The sequence below is a fragment of the Mus pahari genome, chromosome 9 (genome assembly GCF_900095145.1).
Source record: "Mus pahari chromosome 9, PAHARI_EIJ_v1.1, whole genome shotgun sequence".
Taxonomy (NCBI): domain Eukaryota; kingdom Metazoa; phylum Chordata; class Mammalia; order Rodentia; family Muridae; genus Mus; species Mus pahari.
In genome coordinates, this window is record NC_034598.1 from 27,102,986 (window position 1) to 27,120,019 (window position 17,034).

General features: G+C 50.6%; 3 protein-coding genes across 4 annotated transcripts in view; 2 read left to right on the plus strand and 1 right to left on the minus strand.

The window, feature by feature from the left end:
- Positions 1 to 4,961, plus strand: part of Sar1a (secretion associated Ras related GTPase 1A) — a 12,436-nt gene extending 7,475 nt beyond the window's left edge. For both annotated transcript variants that reach the window (XM_021204569.2, XM_029542552.1), the window contains exons 6-7: positions 1,268 to 1,399; positions 2,951 to 4,961. In XM_021204569.2, the coding sequence (XP_021060228.1) occupies positions 1,268 to 1,399; positions 2,951 to 3,067 (249 nt within the window). In that variant the 3' untranslated portion in view covers positions 3,068 to 4,961. The remainder of the gene's footprint in view (positions 1 to 1,267; positions 1,400 to 2,950) is intronic.
- A 2,292-nt stretch (positions 4,962 to 7,253) lies between these two features.
- Tysnd1 (trypsin domain containing 1) lies at positions 7,254 to 15,046 on the plus strand. The gene is made up of 4 exons (XM_021204943.2): positions 7,254 to 8,466; positions 9,995 to 10,125; positions 12,086 to 12,271; positions 14,282 to 15,046. The coding sequence occupies exons 1-4, from the start codon at positions 7,295 to 7,297 to the stop codon at positions 14,497 to 14,499; spliced, it is 1,707 nt and encodes a 568-aa protein (XP_021060602.1). The 5' UTR covers positions 7,254 to 7,294; the 3' UTR covers positions 14,500 to 15,046.
- LOC110326477 (40S ribosomal protein S24-like) lies at positions 10,726 to 11,137 on the minus strand. The gene has a single exon (XM_021204945.2). It carries the CDS (start codon positions 11,116 to 11,118, stop codon positions 10,726 to 10,728), a length of 393 nt encoding a protein of 130 aa, XP_021060604.1. The 5' UTR covers positions 11,119 to 11,137.
- Positions 15,047 to 17,034: the final 1,988 nt, after the last annotated feature.

A 17,034-nucleotide genomic window follows, 5' to 3' on the forward strand; every position in this document is an offset into this window, starting at 1 on the left:
CTTTCCTTTTCTTTTTTATTTTTTTTGAGACAGGGTCTTGGTATGTAGCCCAGCCTGGTCTTCTTAATCTCCTAAATGCTGGGATTACAGGATCATACCACGTGCCCAGCCAGTGTTCGCTCTGATACTTGGTCTTCTGCTTAGTTCTAAATGGAGGTATTCCTGAGGGTCTCTGCTTCCTCTGTGGTGATAGCTCCAGGTGGATCTCTCATCCACACCTGCTGAGCTCCGGCCTCAAAAGAAGAGACGGTGCTGCCTATCAGATGGTCCTTCCCAGAGTGAAGCTGTCTGGATTGTTCTTTCCACCATCCTGGACATGCTCTGGGAACCTGTAAACACAGGGTAAAAATGCTGGCTCCCCCTTCTCTCCTGTCTGTGAGACTCAGACACCCAGTCCTGAAATCGGCAGCAGCACTGTCTCCTCTTGTCTGCTTTACTGTTAGACTTCAGCTCTGCCCAGACCCGGCTTGCATAGTCCCTTCAGTTGAGTTTAGCAGCTCATATCTTAGGTGAGCACTGGGTTTTTGGTTTTTTTGTTTGTTTGTTTGTTTTTTGTATTTTGTTTTTCGAGACAGGGTTTCTCTGTATAGCCCTGGCTGTCCTGGAACTCACTCTGTAGACCAGTCTGGCCTTGAACTCAGAAATTCGCCTGCCTCTGCCTTCCAAGTGCTGGGATTAAAGGCGTGGGCCACCACACCCGGCTAGAGCGCTGGTTTTCAAATCACTGTTCTGAAAGTGAAGATGGCTGACCTTGGGTTCACAGTCTTTAGGGGCTAGTGGAGCTTACATTTTCAGACTGGCACTGTGACGTGGGTGTCAGTTGCTGTCACATTTGCTCTGTTGCTACACATCTGTATAAATGTCTTAATCCAGTCAGGCAGCGCTGTGTGGCTGTTTGCATCTTGCTCAGTTGCACTGCCACTGTGGTGTTCTTCTTTCCTTCCACTCACCGAGTTTCGCCCTTCCTGTGGAGTGCAGTTTAGGTCCACCTAAAGTTTTGTTCAAGTATGGGTTGTCCTGTTTCCCCGAACATGCTGGTGTGGACTTTCTGTCCAGTTCCTTGTGACATCAGTCATCCACTGTGTTCTGTTTATGCCCAGGTTTGTTAACACACCCAGGGCCTTTCAGCTCTGTACTCTTTCAGACCTAAAGCGAAGATGAACCAGCCCGTGGTCAGGTGTGGTGCTGCTGCGGGTGCCTTAGGAAGTGATGGGCTTTTACTTCATAAGTTGCTCACTTGGGTCTGTTACTTTAATCCTGTCTCTAGGCTTTAATGACTGATGAAACAATATCCAACGTGCCAATTCTTATCTTGGGAAACAAAATTGACAGGACAGATGCAATCAGTGAAGAAAAACTCCGTGAAATATTTGGGCTGTATGGGCAGACCACTGGAAAGGTAAATGGAGAGCCCTCTGGAGCCGGAGGCGGGAGGCGGGGACCACGTGACTGAACCATGCCTGCATTTTCTCTTTGTGTTTTAAGACAGGGTCTCTTGAGTGTGAATGTTTTATGGGGGCATTTTCTTTAGCCCTTTCCTTCCTCTTTCCTCTCCTCTTTTCTTCTTTCCTCCTTCCCAGTGATACAAAGGCCCTTGAGCTCAGGCTTTTGTATGTACTAAGTAACTGCTCTCTCAACCATACTCCTACCCTCTTTATCTCTTTTCCAGTACCTAGTAAATGAAGAAATGCTAGGATGCTAGAAAAGGCAGTCTTCTAATATTTTATTTTTTTTATTTTATGTATGGGTGTTTTGCTTGCGTGTGACTGTACCATGCATAATGCGGTGCCCATGGATGTCATAGGTGGTACTGCATACCCTGGAACTGGTGTTTGACAGATGCTTGTTAGCCACCATTTGATGTTAATACTTACTTACTTTTGGATCAAAAAAAAAAAATTTATTACTATTTTGAGACAAGGTCTATGTAGGCTGGGATGGCTTCGAACCAGAGATCTGCTGGCCTCTTCCTCCCTGGTGCTGGGGTTGAAGGCGTTGCCAGCGTATCTGGCTTCAGTCTTTGTACAGAATGTTCTGGGGCTGAGGAGATGGCTCCGCAGGTAAGAGCATGTCTTAACTGTGGTGGCGCACGCCTTTAATCCCAGCACTTGGGAGGCAGAGGCAGGTGGATTTCTGAGTTCGAGGCCAGCCTGGTCTACAAAGTGAGTTCTAGGACAGCCAAGACTACACAGAGAAACTCTGTCTCGAAAAAAACAAAAAAACAAACAAACAAACAAAAAAAAGAGTATGTCTTGCACTTGCCGAGAACCCAGGCTTGGTTCTTAGCATTCGTGTTGGACAGCTCACAGCCACTTGTAATCCAGCTCCAGGGATCTGATGCCCATGACCTCCATTGCTACAGACAACCGCACACACACAACTAAACGGATCTTTCTAAAGCATTATATATGCTTTTCAGATATTAAGATCAAAGGACTTGATCATCCTAGTGCTTCTTGCTGATAGAAGTGAAGCTCTTACCCTATTTTACAAGTGAGGAAAATGGATAGATACTAAAAGCAGAAGTAGAACTGGGTTATCATCTACATCAGTGTGCCCTCCTGCCTATATAGAATCTGAAGGGAGGCTCTGCTCTAGAAAGGCAGGCTGATGAGAGAAAAGATGCAGAAATATAAGCCAGGTTCTTAGTGTACATGTACATACTTGTTCATGCATGGAGAGACCTGAGGTCAACTTTGGCTGTGATTCTCAATAATAGAATTTGGCGCTCATTTATTGGGCTGGGTTGGCTGGAAAGAGCTTCAGGAATCCACCTGTCTGTACTCTCTCTCTCAGCACTGGAGTCACAGGTGTGTGCCACCACACCTAGCTTAGTATGTGGGTGCTGGAGATCTGAACTCAGGTCTTTACACTTGCAGTTACTATCTGTATGTATTTGTGCTTTTGCATGTGAGGTCCTAACAAGCCTTTCTGGGTTTGCCTCCCTTAGGGGAATGTGACTCTGAAGGAGCTGAACGCCCGCCCCATGGAAGTATTCATGTGCAGTGTGCTTAAGAGGCAAGGCTACGGCGAGGGTTTCCGCTGGCTTTCCCAGTATATTGACTGATGTTTGGACAGTGAAAATAAAGAGTTTTACTTCTGGACTGATCCTATTCACAGCTTCCTCATGAACTTTTCTAATAGAACAAGGAAAGCTCTCCAACCATGTATGGCATTGAGAAGCCACGCATCTGTCTACGCTCATTGCCCAGTGGTGACATGTGCTCTTCTCCACCCTGTCTGCTGCTGCTGCCGGGCAGTGTGCGGGGACTGGGCCTGGCAGTGTTTGCCAGGGAGAGCTGGGTACCATCATGCAACACCCGAGAAGAAAAACATGTCTCACCACTGGTTGATTTCAAAAGAAAGTGATTCTATTTTTTAAAGAAAGTGTTGTTAATGTAATTGGTATCCCTTCTCTAACTTTTTGAGTTCACAATTTACTTGGTCCAGATTTTCTATTCTTTTTTTTTTAACTAGTAAATGAAATTTAGATACTTCATAAAATTATGAACAGATAGCGCATTGGGTTCCACTGTGTGACTGCCTGTTGAGGGTGGTACCCGAGACAAGAGTCTAGAGAGGACAGAGCCTCAGCCTTCCCCAGGGTGGTCTCCATCGTGGTAAGGGGAGTCCTCATCTGGAGTGGGTGAAGTGTCATGATCACACTGTCAACTTTATTTGCAGTTACCAGTTTCAGCAGGCTTTGCTTTTATACTGTTGTGGAATTTCATCTGTGTAGCACCTTCCTTTTTTTCACTGTAGATATAAAAAGTGACTTTTGCCTCATGAAAGAGTTAAGGACATCTGTCATGTAGACCCCATGCTGTGGGTGAGGCACTGATGGTTTTGAACATATTCTAGAGGGATGGTTCTGTTCAGGAGGATGCAGCTCAAAACCATCAGCTTAAGGCTCTGAATTCTGTGAGATTCTGATCTGGCTGCAACGAGAGAACCTAGGAAAGACTCGGGGGGCTCTGTGTTTTCACCTTCTGAAATAATAGAAAAGGCCCAGACGGCCTTGCGGCAGCAGCGAGTGCTAACATGGAAGCAGCAGTGGCCCTGTGAGAATCATGAACAGGCTTTTTACATATAGATAGCATTTGGTTTTCTTGCTGCCGTGTGTGATATTAACTTTGTATTTTACCCTTGAGTGCATGAGAGGAGATGGTCTGCAGATGGGAGGGTATCTGGATTCTGATTTCCTTTAATGCAAGGTGAGGGTAGGTTCTTAAGTAGAAATGCTGTTGCTGCTGCTGTATTCTGACAGGCTCGTGTCCAGCAAGAGGGTAGGGAAGCTAGAAGCACACTCCTGGAGAGTAACTTACCACATTTTAGTTTTGAGCACTGAGCCTATGGAACAGTGTTCTGTTACACTGACGGGTTTCCAATGCAGAGGCTTGGTGGGGTGTCTGTCTGCAAACTGCATGCATTGCGTTCACCCATATACAGCTGGGATGAGAACTGTCAGTGTGGAAGGGCCTGTTGTTAAAGCCCTGAGTGAGCTGGGTAGGTGACTGTTGTACCCTTCATTGCCTTTGGCTAAAGACTGTCCACATGTCTGTCCAGGCACATGACAGGTGTGAGGGCCTCAGTGTTAGGTTCCTCATCTGTCTTTCTCGTTTGTCCCCAATTGCTCGGTAGCAACCTAGAAAACTGGACTCTGCCCAGGGTGGCTCTTTGTGAAAGTGGTTTATTCTGGCCACCGGAGAAAGAGATGGCTGAAAAGTGGCACCAGTCTGCTTCATGTTGCACAGAACACTGTCTTTAATAAGGTGGCCAAAAGAGGTTGCTGCAGCAAGTGCAACTACCTGAGGGCCAGCCTTGGCCAGGGCCTCCAATGAACTGAGACTCTTCATTCTGTATATCAGAGTGCACATGTGTCCTGTTTGAGCAAAAGTAAAACTGTCATTTACAAAAGGTCAGTCTGTATCCTAAGCATTTTAATAAAAAGCTAAAATGAACTTGCCTCCTTTTTTTTAATTGATTTATTCTGAGTGAACATGCAGTGTTGGGAAGAAAAACAAAAATTCTTCCTTACTTACAGAGGACATTTAAAGAGAATGTGAGTCTTGAATTGCTACCAGGATAAAAGACCAAGTTAAAAAGGCTGAGCGCTAGTAGCAAATGCAGTACTGTTTGATCATGCAGTGGCCTGAGGTTGTTGGTCATCTTTGCAACAGAGTGCTAATGACTGTGCTTGCACATACTGGCTACAAGTGTGTCAGTTCAGAGCCACACTTGGCAAAACAGAACTCTGATTCCACATTTACATTACAGTTGCTTATAGAGAGCACCAGAAGACACAGCAAAATTCAAACACAACATGCTGGCTGTGTCCTGAGATCACCTTTACAGGGAAAGGAGAATGGTCCTGTGGGCTGGGAAGAGAGGGACCTAGTCTAGTTCTGAGGGCCTTAACCCAAGGTGCTGCTGGCTGACTTGGACGTCTGTACTGTGATCAGCCCTAAACAAAAAATCTTAGTCAGGAACAGAGGGCACTGGAAGTTTGAAGGGTATCAAGGGAGAGTTAATAGATTCTAGAGAGTCTTCATTGCTAGGAAGTTAGGGAAAGATCTTGTCATCTGTGTCTGCAAACCCAGGACTGCCTGCTCCGAGAAGGTGCTTCATTCCAGTTCTGCCTGCCCCAGCCGCTTTTTGCCCTTTTTAGGTAGGTTTGTGACACAGGAGCACTGGAAGCATTAGGTGTGAGGCAGCTGGGAAAGCAGGGGCAGTGTTCATTGCACCCCAGAAGTCTCACTGAACGTCAATACATCCTCTAATCCCAGCACTCGGGGGGGGGGGGGGGCAGAGGCAGGCGGATTTCTGAGTTCGAGGCCAGCCTGGTCTACAGAGTGAGTCCTAGGACAGCCAGGACTACACAGAGAAACCCTGCCTCAAAACACCAAACCAAACCAAAAAACATTAGTACATATTTTAGTGATTCAAAGCATAGCTTTGGAGAGATTCATGAAGTCTCTCCAAACGTAACTGTTCGTGCCCACCTGTCCTTGGAAAGTGAGGAACTTTTTAGTAGTATATTTATGTGTACATGTGTCTGCCTGCCTGAGTCATGAGTCCAGGGGACAGCAGATGCCAGAAGAGAGAGGGTTGAATATCCTGGAACTATAATTACAAGCAACTGTAAGGTGCCACGTGGGTATTGGGAACCAAACTGGGGTCCATGCTTAAAGCTGTAATGGCTCTCAAGTGCTGAGCCCTCCTCTCCAGTCTTGATTTTTACACTTGTAAGTGGTGGAGGAGATGAGTTGCTATGAAATTCAAGTTATGAGACTGGGTTATGTGCTGAATATTTGGAAGTGAAGATTTTATAGCCCACAAAACCTGAACTATTTTATTCTGTACTTTCAAAGTATTTGCCCCTGATCTAACATAAATCCTGAGTGGTGGTTAGACATGCCGTGTGAAATGTGCATGCTCGGTTGTATTATACATGGTTAAATAAATTAACCCATGGGTAAAGTAAAACTGTAATCCCTGGACTCTAGGGAGGATGTAGGCAGAAGAACTGCCGAAGTTCGATGCCAGTTTGGGCCAAAAAGTGGCACCCTGTTTCAAAACATTTATGTATTGTGGGAATTCTAATAACTGTCCTAGGTGCAATTTTGTGAGTTGCATGCCCCCTAGTGGATTGTAGGATTTACAAAATTTTTTAAGTAGATCAGGACTCGGTGGCTTGGGAGGTAGAGACAGATAGATCCCTGAGTTCGAGGCCATCCTAGTCTGCAGCTCGAGTTCCAGGACCAAGCGGAGAAACCCTATCTCGAAATTCAGAATAAACACATGTATGTATGTATGTATGTATGTATGTATGTATGTATGTATGTATGTGTGTGTGTATTGAATCAGCCAAGGGTTCCCTTGGTCCATATTGTCCCACTATCAGGGGCAGAGGTTGCTTGCTTACATCTGCGCAGAGGCTGTGTGGTACAGTTAGATGCCGGTCAAGTACGAGATTCGACTGGGGAGTGTCGCCTTGTTTCCCTGTGACGCTTCACGTCTGTGGCCCAGGAGGTTTCCCTTCACCGCTCCCCCCACCTCCACCCCCGCCGCCACTAACCCAAGGGTCCCAAGGTTGGATAAATTAAGAGGGCGGGGAAAGGAGGATTAGCAAACGAGGATTAGCATCATTAGCCAATCGGAACTCGGCGCTGTGCCCAGCCAATAGGGGCGGTCGCTTGGGATTTAGCCAATCGGGCTCGGCGAGGAGGCCTGAGTCAGAGTTTGCACCAGTCGCCCTGTGGTGACGGCCGTTGTGCGACGACTTGAGGGAGCCATGGGGCGGCAATGGGGACCTTCTATGAGAGTAGCGGAGCAGGCAGGCTGCGTGGTGAGCGCCTCGCGGGCAGGACAGCCTGACGCGGGCTCGTGGAGCTGCAGCGGGGTGATCCTGAGCCGCAACCCAGGCCTAGTGCTGTGCCACGGGGGCATCTTCACCCCCTTCCTGCGGACGGGCAGCGCGGCGCTGACCCAGACAGGCACCGCCTTCCTGCCGGGCGACAGTTGCAGCGATGACCTGCGTCTCCACGTGCAGTGGGGACCCACGGCTGCCAGCCCTGCCGGTCGCGTGGATCAGGAACTCCCGGGGCTGTGTACGCCTCAGTGCGCAAGCCTGGGCCTCGAACCCGGCGCCCCGAGCCGGGCCCGCGCGCGGCCTCTGCAGCCCCCGCAGCCGGCGCAGCTGCTGTTGCTGCTCAGCTGCCCCGCCTTCCGCTCGCATTTCGCGCGGCTCTTCGGGGCCGATGCGGCCGATCAGTGGCACTTCGTGAGCTCGGCGCCCGACGATGCGGTGTCGGAGGAGGAAGAGGAGGACCAGCTGCGCGCGCTCGGCTGGTTCGCCCTGCTGCAGGTGCAGCGGGGCGCGGCGGCGGAGGAGAGGCGCGGGCCAGTGGTGACCGTGGCACCGATCGGGGCCGTGGCCAAGGGCGCACCGTTGCTGGCTTGTGGCTCTCCGTTTGGTGCCTTCTGCCCGGACATCTTCCTCAACACGCTGAGCCGCGGCGTGCTCAGCAACGCGGCCGGGCCACTGCTGCTCACCGACGCGCGCTGCCTGCCAGGCACGGAAGGCGGCGGAGTGTTCGCCGCTCGACCTGCGGGCGCGCTGGTGGCTCTAGTGGCCGCGCCGCTCTGCTGGAAGGCCCGCGAATGGGTGGGCCTCACGTTGCTGTGCGCCGCCGCCCCGCTGCTTCAGGTTGCCCGCTGGGCGCTTGCCCGCCTGCATCCCGGCTCCGCTTCCCTGTCGGTGCTGCTGCCGCCACCCGATTTGAGCGCACCACGAGACCTGCCCCTGCGCGATCTCGGACCCCCGTGGGCGGCCGCGGCGGTACTGGTGGAGTGTGGTACCGTGTGGGGCTCCGGAGTGGTCGTGGCGCCTCGCCTGGTGGTCACCTGCCGTCATGTGGCACCCCGGGAAGCAGCCAGGGTCTTGGTACACTCCGCTACACCCAAGTAAGAGCCAGAACTGCCCGCCCTCACCAGGCCCCCAGTGTTAGAGACCTCGGTTCATTTTTGACAACCAGGACCCCAGTGAAGGGATTTGGGCCTCTTGATAGGGCCCAGTGAAGCTTGAGCAAACTGCCAGGCACAAGCGACTCTTAGCGCGGGGACCCGTGGGACTATAGGCAAGTAGGACTGGGTGCCTTTGAGCCCTTTAGCTAGCGTGAAATTCTTTGGGCAGCTTCTCTGTCTCTTGGCTTTGCAGTTTAGGCCCCGTGAAAGCCCTTTGACCATAGAAGGCGTACCCTAAGAACTTCAACCCTGTAAGTGATAAATAAAAGCCCTGAGGTAATGACTGACGTGAGGACTCCCTTAGAGCCTCACCAGGACTGCCTTGCCAGCCTGAAGATGAAGCAAGGTCGGCCTAATTAGAGCATAGGGCTTGGACTCATGCGGATGGATGTGAGTGACCCCAGAGTGCAGGTAGGCAAGGGACTTTAGACAGTCAGCTTACTTCCCCTGTGGGGAGACACCTTTGCCCTCCTTTTCTTGCCCTGGCAGGAGGCCAGTGGCCTTGGCTTCCTGGCACGGTTGTCTATGGTTCTGTGTCCTCTGTAGCCCCAGATACTTAACTGAGGACCAAGGAGCACCTTGGCTTTAAGCTTGTCCCTTACCTGTCAGTCCAGGTCTTTCTGAACTTCTGAGGTTAGCCCTGTATGCCAATGAAGCCAGATTTGCCAGGGCTCCCAGGGGCAGGCAACTGAACAGCTATAGTTTCCTAGAGACCAGGAGGATTGCCTGTGGTGCGCCCCCAACGTCTCCCTCTCCCTTTGATGGCTGATCTTAAGGACATTACCAGGTTTTTCTGGAAGCAGCTACCCTGTAGAGTAGGTAGTCGGGTCCGCATTATGAGTTCCTGGACAGCTATTGCAATGGAGAGAGACCCTGTCTCGGAAGCCTCACCTCCCCCACCTGCCCAGGAGTAAAGCAGTACAGAGCTGTGTTGGGCTCCTCCTGGCTCCTCACTGCTCTGTGACCTTTAGGGAGGTTGCTTGGCCTCTCTGAGCCTCAGCTGTATCATCTAAAGGGGATACTGCCAGGGCCTTGGTTGTAGGTTTAAGAGGAAGAATTGAGACAGTGTCCAAGCATCAGCAAGTCCTGGTCACACCACTCACTAGGCTGTGGTCAGGCATACACAGCATTGTATAAATGTGTGCTGTGTTGGGAAAGCACATCTGGTTAAGTGTAGGTTTCAAGGTGGATACCTGAACCCGTATTCTAACTTCAGTCCATAACACACACATATTCTCTCTCTCTCTGTCTCTCTCTCCCCCCTCCCTCCCTTTGTCCCTCTCAAAATAAGACACTCTCAGTATGCCCAGAGCTCACAGAGATCTGCCTGCCTCTGCCTCCCAAGTGTTAGGATCAAAGGTATGCGCCACCACAACCAGCCCACTCCAAGACTTGTCTCTCGTATTGCTCTCCTCCCAGTGCTAAGGCAACAGAAGGCTAGCTTGTCACTTGTTTCCTGTGTCCCCAGGAATGTGGCAATCTGGGGACAAGTGGTGTTTGCCACTCAGGAGACCTCTCCATATGACATAGCAGTGGTGAGCCTGGAAGAGGAGCTGAATGGTGTTCCCATGCCTGTCCCTGCTAGGCACTTCCATGAAGGTAAAGGACACAGGGACTGAAGTGATGGCTGGGTGGGGGGTGGGGGGCAGACCTGATAGCCAGCAGGCAGGAATGAGCAAAGCCTGCCAAGAGAGGGAGTTGGGAGCTTGGGTGGGGTTTGGGGGTTCTTTGGCACCCCAAGTACTGACCTAAGTGGATACCTTATTGAGGGCCCGAAGCAGGGTGATATGGGGTCCTGGGCCTTGGGAACTCCAGTGCCATAATTTGGGTGTCATGACTTAGATTTATTATTATTATTTTTTAGAAGATTTTTAGTTTATTTGTCCTCTCAGAAATTTGCACATCACAGCAAAACATCAAGTCACCGCAGATCTACTCCTTTGGCTATATTCAATCTCCACTTTTTTTTTTTAAAATTATGTTTCCCATCTTTTTTTTTTTTAATGTTTTTCTTTAAGATTATTTATTTATTTTATTTATATGAGAACACTGTAGCTATCTTCAGACACACCAGAAGAGGGCATCGGATCCCATTACAGATGGTTGTGAGCCACCATTTGGTTGCTGGGATTTGAACTCAGGACCTCTGGAAGAGCAGTTGGTGCTCTTAACCGCTGAGCCATCTCTCCAGCCCTCCACTCACTTTTTACCAGCCCCAACATTGGCCTTCTCAGTGCCCCTGACCTTCTTCATTTTGTTCTTGCGTTCCTTTTGCTGTTTTCGGGAGGTCTTTTTCTTCTCATAAAGGCCATGTTTTGCGAGTCTGTGTTTAGGCTCATTCTTCTTTGCATAATCTAAAGAATCATAGATCATGCCAAAGCCAGTTGTCTTGCCACCACCGAAGTAGGTTCTGAATCCAAATACAAAGATGACATCTGGTGTGGTTTTGTACATTTTGGCCAGCTTTTCCCGAATTTCTGTCTTTGGTATTGTTGCCTTCTCAGGATGAAGGACATCAATGACCATCTGTTTCCTCTGAAGCAGGCGGTTTGTCATGAACTTCCTGGTCCAGATGGTTACTGTGTCATTCATGATGACTACGGTGCGGGAGCTGGAGAGCTAGATTTATTTTTTATATTTTGAGACAGCATCATAAGTAGCCCAAGCCGGTGGTAAACCCCACAGTTGGCCAAGGCTAACCATGAACTCCTGATCCTCCTGCCTCTTCTTTTGGGGTTACAAATGTGCTAGCACGCCGAGCATGGTGGCGCACGCCTTTAATCCCAGCACTTGGGAGGCAGAGGCAGGCGGATTTCTAAGTTCGAGGCCCCCCTGGTCTACAAAGTGAGTTCCAGGACAGTCAGGGCTATACAGAGAAACCCTGTCTCAACCCCCCCCCCAAAAGAAGTCCTATCAGACTCATTTTGTGGGACACTGGGGCTCCAACCCAGGGTATGTGCATACTAGGCAAGCACGCCACCGACTGCCCCAGCTGTCTCCAGCCCCAAAGATTCCATTTCATATGGTGACAAAAGAGAGGTCCTCTGGATTAGCATCTCTCCTCTGCTGCTGATGTTCTTACATTCTTACTTAACACACACACACACACACACACACCATCTCCGATTGCCCCTTGGTCAAATGGGGCTGCTGCTGCACCTTCGGGTGCGGTGAGGACTGGGTGAGATGTGTCTTGTTCCTTCTCAGTACTTGGAGAATGGAGCCGGGGCTGGGTGTGGCCACATCACCATGTCTTCACCAAGAGATTTGGTCCCAGACAGAGGTGGATAGTGACCATAGGTGTGAGCTAGTTGACCACAGCCTGAAAAGTGACTACCCCACTTAGTAAAGGAGCGAGGGCCCGGCCTGCCTGATGCGGATGCCCCAGAGTACTGGGTGGATACATGCAACTGGGAACAGGATGAATTCTCAATATCCCTGCAGGGATCCGAGGGAGGCTGCCTAGGGTTGTGGAAGGGGATGAGCAGGATCCAGAGGAGAGGACGTGGTGAGGGGGCACAGAGGGAGGCACGCAGCTTCTTTATTCCCTCTCCGGCAGGCGAGCCTGTCAGCGTGGTGGGCTTTGGTGTCTTTGGCCAGGCCTGCGGGCCCTCCGTGACCTCAGGCATCCTGTCGGCTGTGGTGCATGTGGATGACAGCCCAGTGATGCTACAGACCACGTGCGCTGTGCATGGAGGCTCCAGCGGAGGACCTCTCTTCTCCACGCGCTCGGGGGACCTCCTGGGTAACTAGCTCCTTTCACCCCCAATCGCCTTGATCCTGCCAGTGGTAGCCATCCATCCATCTTGGGGGGCCCTTCTCGGATGACGGTGGACCTTGTGCTTTCCTTTAGTTAGCTGAAGTTTTCAGCTAATCTGCCTCTGGGGCGAGGCAAGGATGCTGAGCTGGGAGGGGGGAAGAGCTAGGCTGGTGGCCCTCTCCCGGTTCTGGCCACTACTGTGACCTTCACTGAATCTCATTTAGATTATGAAATTTAGGGTTGGGTTAGTCTGAGGGACACAAACTCAAAAGTCTACGGAGCTGGGCTTGTGAAGTAGAGAGTGGGAACATAAAACAGCACGGTGCGGGGCAGAGCAGGGGTCGTGGCCACGCTGCAGCCGGCACTGTGAAGCTGAGTACTGACCCAGGATGTCTCAAGAAGAGAGGAGCCTTTCTACCTTGTGTGTAGTTGTCCAGTCTTTGTTTTACTTTGAGACAGGGTCTTGTGTTACCTGGGCTGGCTTTGAACTTGGTATATAGCCAAGGATGACCTTGAGCTCCTAATTCTCTTGCTTCTACCTCTCAAGTACTGGGATTACAGGCATACACCACCAATTTTTAAGATTTGGTGATGAATGCAAGATTCTTAAAAACAGAGTTTGCCCTGGCTATAGCACCAAATCAACCAATGAAAGACCACCACCAACAAACTGGAGTCTGTTTGGTTAGCGAGGCTAAGCATGTGAGTACACTGTCGCTGTCTTCAGACACACCGGAAGAGGGCATCAGATCCCATTACAGATGGTTGTGAGCCACCATGTGGTTGCTGGGAACTGAACTCAGGACCTCTGGAAGAGCAGCCAGAGCTCTTAACCCCTGAGTCATCTCTCCAGCCCTTACTATGTTTCTATGTATTATTTTACAAGTTTTTTTTTCCTGCATGCATGTATGTATAACTTGGACATACCTGGTGCATGCATGTATGTGTAACATGGACATGCCTGGTGCATGCATGTATGTGTAACATGGACATGCCTGGTGCATGCATGTATGTGTAACATGGACATACCTGGTGCATGCATGTATGTGTAACATGGACATGCCTGGTGCATGCATGTATGTGTAACATGGACATACCTGGTGCTCATGAAGGTCAGAAGAGGCTTTCAGATCCCTTAGAACTAGAGCTACTGTGGTTGGGAACTGCCATGTGGGTGCTGGGAATCAAAACCCGGTCCTCTGCAAGAGTGAACTGGTGCTTTAAACCACGGAGCCAACTCTTTAACCCTTAAAATGCTCTTAAAAAAAAAAAAAGACCCATGCCACCTTCTCGCTCAGAGTTTCTACTGTCGTGATCACACCATGATCTGAAGCAACTTGGGGAGGGGAGGGTTTATTCTGGTTACACGTCCACAGCACAGTTCCATTGTCAGAGGCAGCCAGGACAAGGACTCGAGGTGGGAGCTGATGCATGGGCCGTGGAGGGGTGCTGCTTACTGGCTTGCTCTTGGTGGCTTGCTCAGTCTGCATTCTTACAGCAGGCAGGACCACCAGCCTAGGGATGACACCACCCACTGTGGGCTTGACCCTCCCCCATCCATCAAGGAAACCCACCACAGGCCAGTGTGATGGGCCAGTTTCTCAGTTGAGGCTTGCTCTTCCAAAACGTGTGTGCCAAGGTGACGTAAAGCTAGCCAGCAAAGTGGGACAAAGCCGAGTGAGTCTGGCTCCCTTTTTTCCCCTGTTTGATTCATTTGGTGGTTCCACAGGCTGTGGGAACACTTTGAATCCTGCCCTTTGTGGTGAGAAAGAAAAATGATCAAGTGAGCTAGGCTATTATGTTGTGAAGGAGACAGCATGGACTGAGTTGGGGGACATATGAGGAGCAGAAGCTGTAGCAATAGCTCAGCACCCAGCACTGGGGGTTCCCAACCCCCAGAGGGGGCCCCCTGAGTCTCCCTCAAGGCGAAGGTCCTCCCTGCATCATGGATACCCCATCTACTGCTTCCTCTCCTCATTGCTCTCTCCCCAACAGGCATCGTTGCCAGCAACACTCGGGACAACAACACAGGGGCCACCTACCCACACCTGAACTTCAGCATCCCCATCACAGCGCTCCAGCCAGCCCTGAAGCAGTACAGTCAGACTGGTGACCTGGGTGGCCTCCGAGAGCTGGACCACACCACCGAACCAGTCAGGGTCGTGTGGCGGCTGCAGCGGCCCCTGTCTGAAGCCCCACGGAGCAAGCTCTGAGACTGTTCCTCCCTGGGAGAAAGCGGACCACTTTAAGGCCACGGGAAGTGTGTTGGCATGGCAACTTTGACATCTAAGTCATCTGCTGGGATAGGGCCCAAGCCACCACCTCATCTTCTTCACCCACTGGCTAGCCATGTACAACTCTAGGTCCCTCATCTACTTTGGGGTGCTTCCTTGAGCCTGTCTCATCTGTTTCCCAAGATTTGGCTCAGCAATGCCATTGTTCCTTCTGGGGGTTCTAGTCCTTTGCCAGGTACCGGTTTGGCATCTCTGGGCCTGATAACCCCTGGTCCACCCGAAGTGGCTGCAGCCAGGGCTTCTTGCCTGATACACTCTACTCAGAGGACTCTGCCTGGAAGCCCGGAGTCCTGGTGATCAGTAACAGGAGTGTCTTCCCATTGCCACAGCGATACACAGGCAAGTCCCCAAGAGCCACCTGGGCCTTAACTCTGACACAGTGCCTTCATTTTTGTAGCCCAGAGCCTAGGACTTGGGGACCTGTAGGTGGTGTGTACAGTCAGAGCTGGGGAATAAACAATCTGAATGGCTTCACTTCTTTCTGTCTGTTGGCTGCTTTTCCTTAAAGCTCAGTGGGGAACAGGCCAGCACCTGGCAGGGAAACACTCTTTTACCTGGTGTCCCAGCAGGGTTCATCTCCCTGTGCTTTATCTGCCAGCCAGGTCCAAAGCTCTACTCATCCATGCTGCCCGGGACGTATAGGTCCTGGAAAGCGCTGGCCTGGCCTGGCTGGGTGTGGGCAGAATGCCCTTGGTGTGCAGAGGCACATAATGGGCCCTAGGTGTGGCTAGAGGGGGGCCAAAGTGAGTGAGGAGGATTGAGGGTGTAGCCTGTACCCCCACAAATCACTTGCCCTGGTATGTGGGGCCTTGGGTTTGGAGCCCCTGTACCACAGGAAACACCAAGGCAACGACAGCAACCAAAGGTGACTGGGGGCTGAAAATGTGGCTCAGCTGACAGAATGCTTGCCTAAAAAGCTCAGAGCCGTGGGTTCAATCCTCAGCACTGAGTGTAGAAGCCCATGCCTGCAAGTCCGACACTAGATAGAGGAAAGGAATAGGATCAGGATTTAGGAGGTAGAGGCAGGAGTTCTCTGAGTTGAGAGGCCAGCCTGGTTTACATAGCCTGTCCCAGACCAGATAGGACTACATAGTGAGGCCCTGTCGAAAGCAAACACAAGCACACGTACACACAATGATAGGGAATGGGATGGGGTGTATCCGGATTCTTACCACTGATTGGCAGTCTTCCTACGGCTTCAGTGGTTTTTGTTTTGTTTTTCTTGAGACAGGGTTTCTCTGTGTAGCCCTGGCTGTCCTGGAACTCACTCTGTAGACCAGGCTGGCCTCGAACTCACAGAGATCCACTTGCCTCTGTCTCCCAAGAGCTGGGATTAAAGGCATGCACCACCACTGCCTAACTTAGTACTTGTCTTTATGTGGGTGCTGGGGATCTCGGTTCAGTTCTGTTTGTGAGGCAAGGGTTTTAATCACTGAATTACCTCCTGGTTTACGGTTTTGTGTGTGTGTGTGTGTGTGTGTGTGTGTGTGTGTGTGTGACCTGATTTCACTGTCTTGCTCTTGAAATTCAAAGATGTTAATGGTATTGCAATGCCCAAAGAAGTTTGGACCTGGCTATATGTCTTTAGGGATGATCTCTGAGTCACATCCACAAAACTGCTCATCTCCTGAGCATCTATTAATCCAATCAAGTGGGCCTTCAAGATTAATCATCACAAGCCCACCCTTGGTCAACCTGACACCCAGACCATAGCACCTACCATGCCTCTTTCAACTCCCACTTCTAGACTTTTGGAACCCTCCCCTCGCAGCCTGCCAGTTGGACTCTTCCATCCATGGGGATGCCTGGCTCCTCCAGGAAGCCTTCCTCAACTTCCCCAAGCTCCAGGTCCTCAGCTGATTGAAGCGTCTCCATCTGTCTCTTGGTCCCATGTTACATGGCACGTGCCCAGTACGTTTCTCATACTTAGCAGACACCACCGCAGAGACTCTGCCCGCTCGGCGGTTCCTTAGGGACGGCTCCTCTCCTGCCTCGAGACTTTCTGGCTTCAAGGTCGCGGTCCTGGCCTCTATTCAAGGTTCAGTTTCTCTGCTTTATTAGTTGAGTGTCATTACCCAAGTTCTCCTGAGGGAGCCCCAGGGTCTCCACGAGCAAGGAGCAGATTATTGAAACTGACCTTGCAAAGCCGGAAATGAACCTGAGGTATGGAGAGCGCATTGTTGATGCTCAATGACAGGAGCTATTACTGTTTCAAAGTAGGATTGTTTCAACCGTCCTGGTTGGTACAGCCTCAGGGCCAGGAAGGACGGAGGGAGTAAGAGTTTTCCTGTTGGACGAAGGGAATGTTCTGGAATTAGCCGGTGGTATTGGCTGTGAAATCTTAACACCACTAGCATTGTGGCATATGGATTCTATTTTAATTTAAAACATTTAAATATTATTATTATTATTATTATTATTTTGGTTTTTCGAGACAGGGTTTCTCTGTGTAGC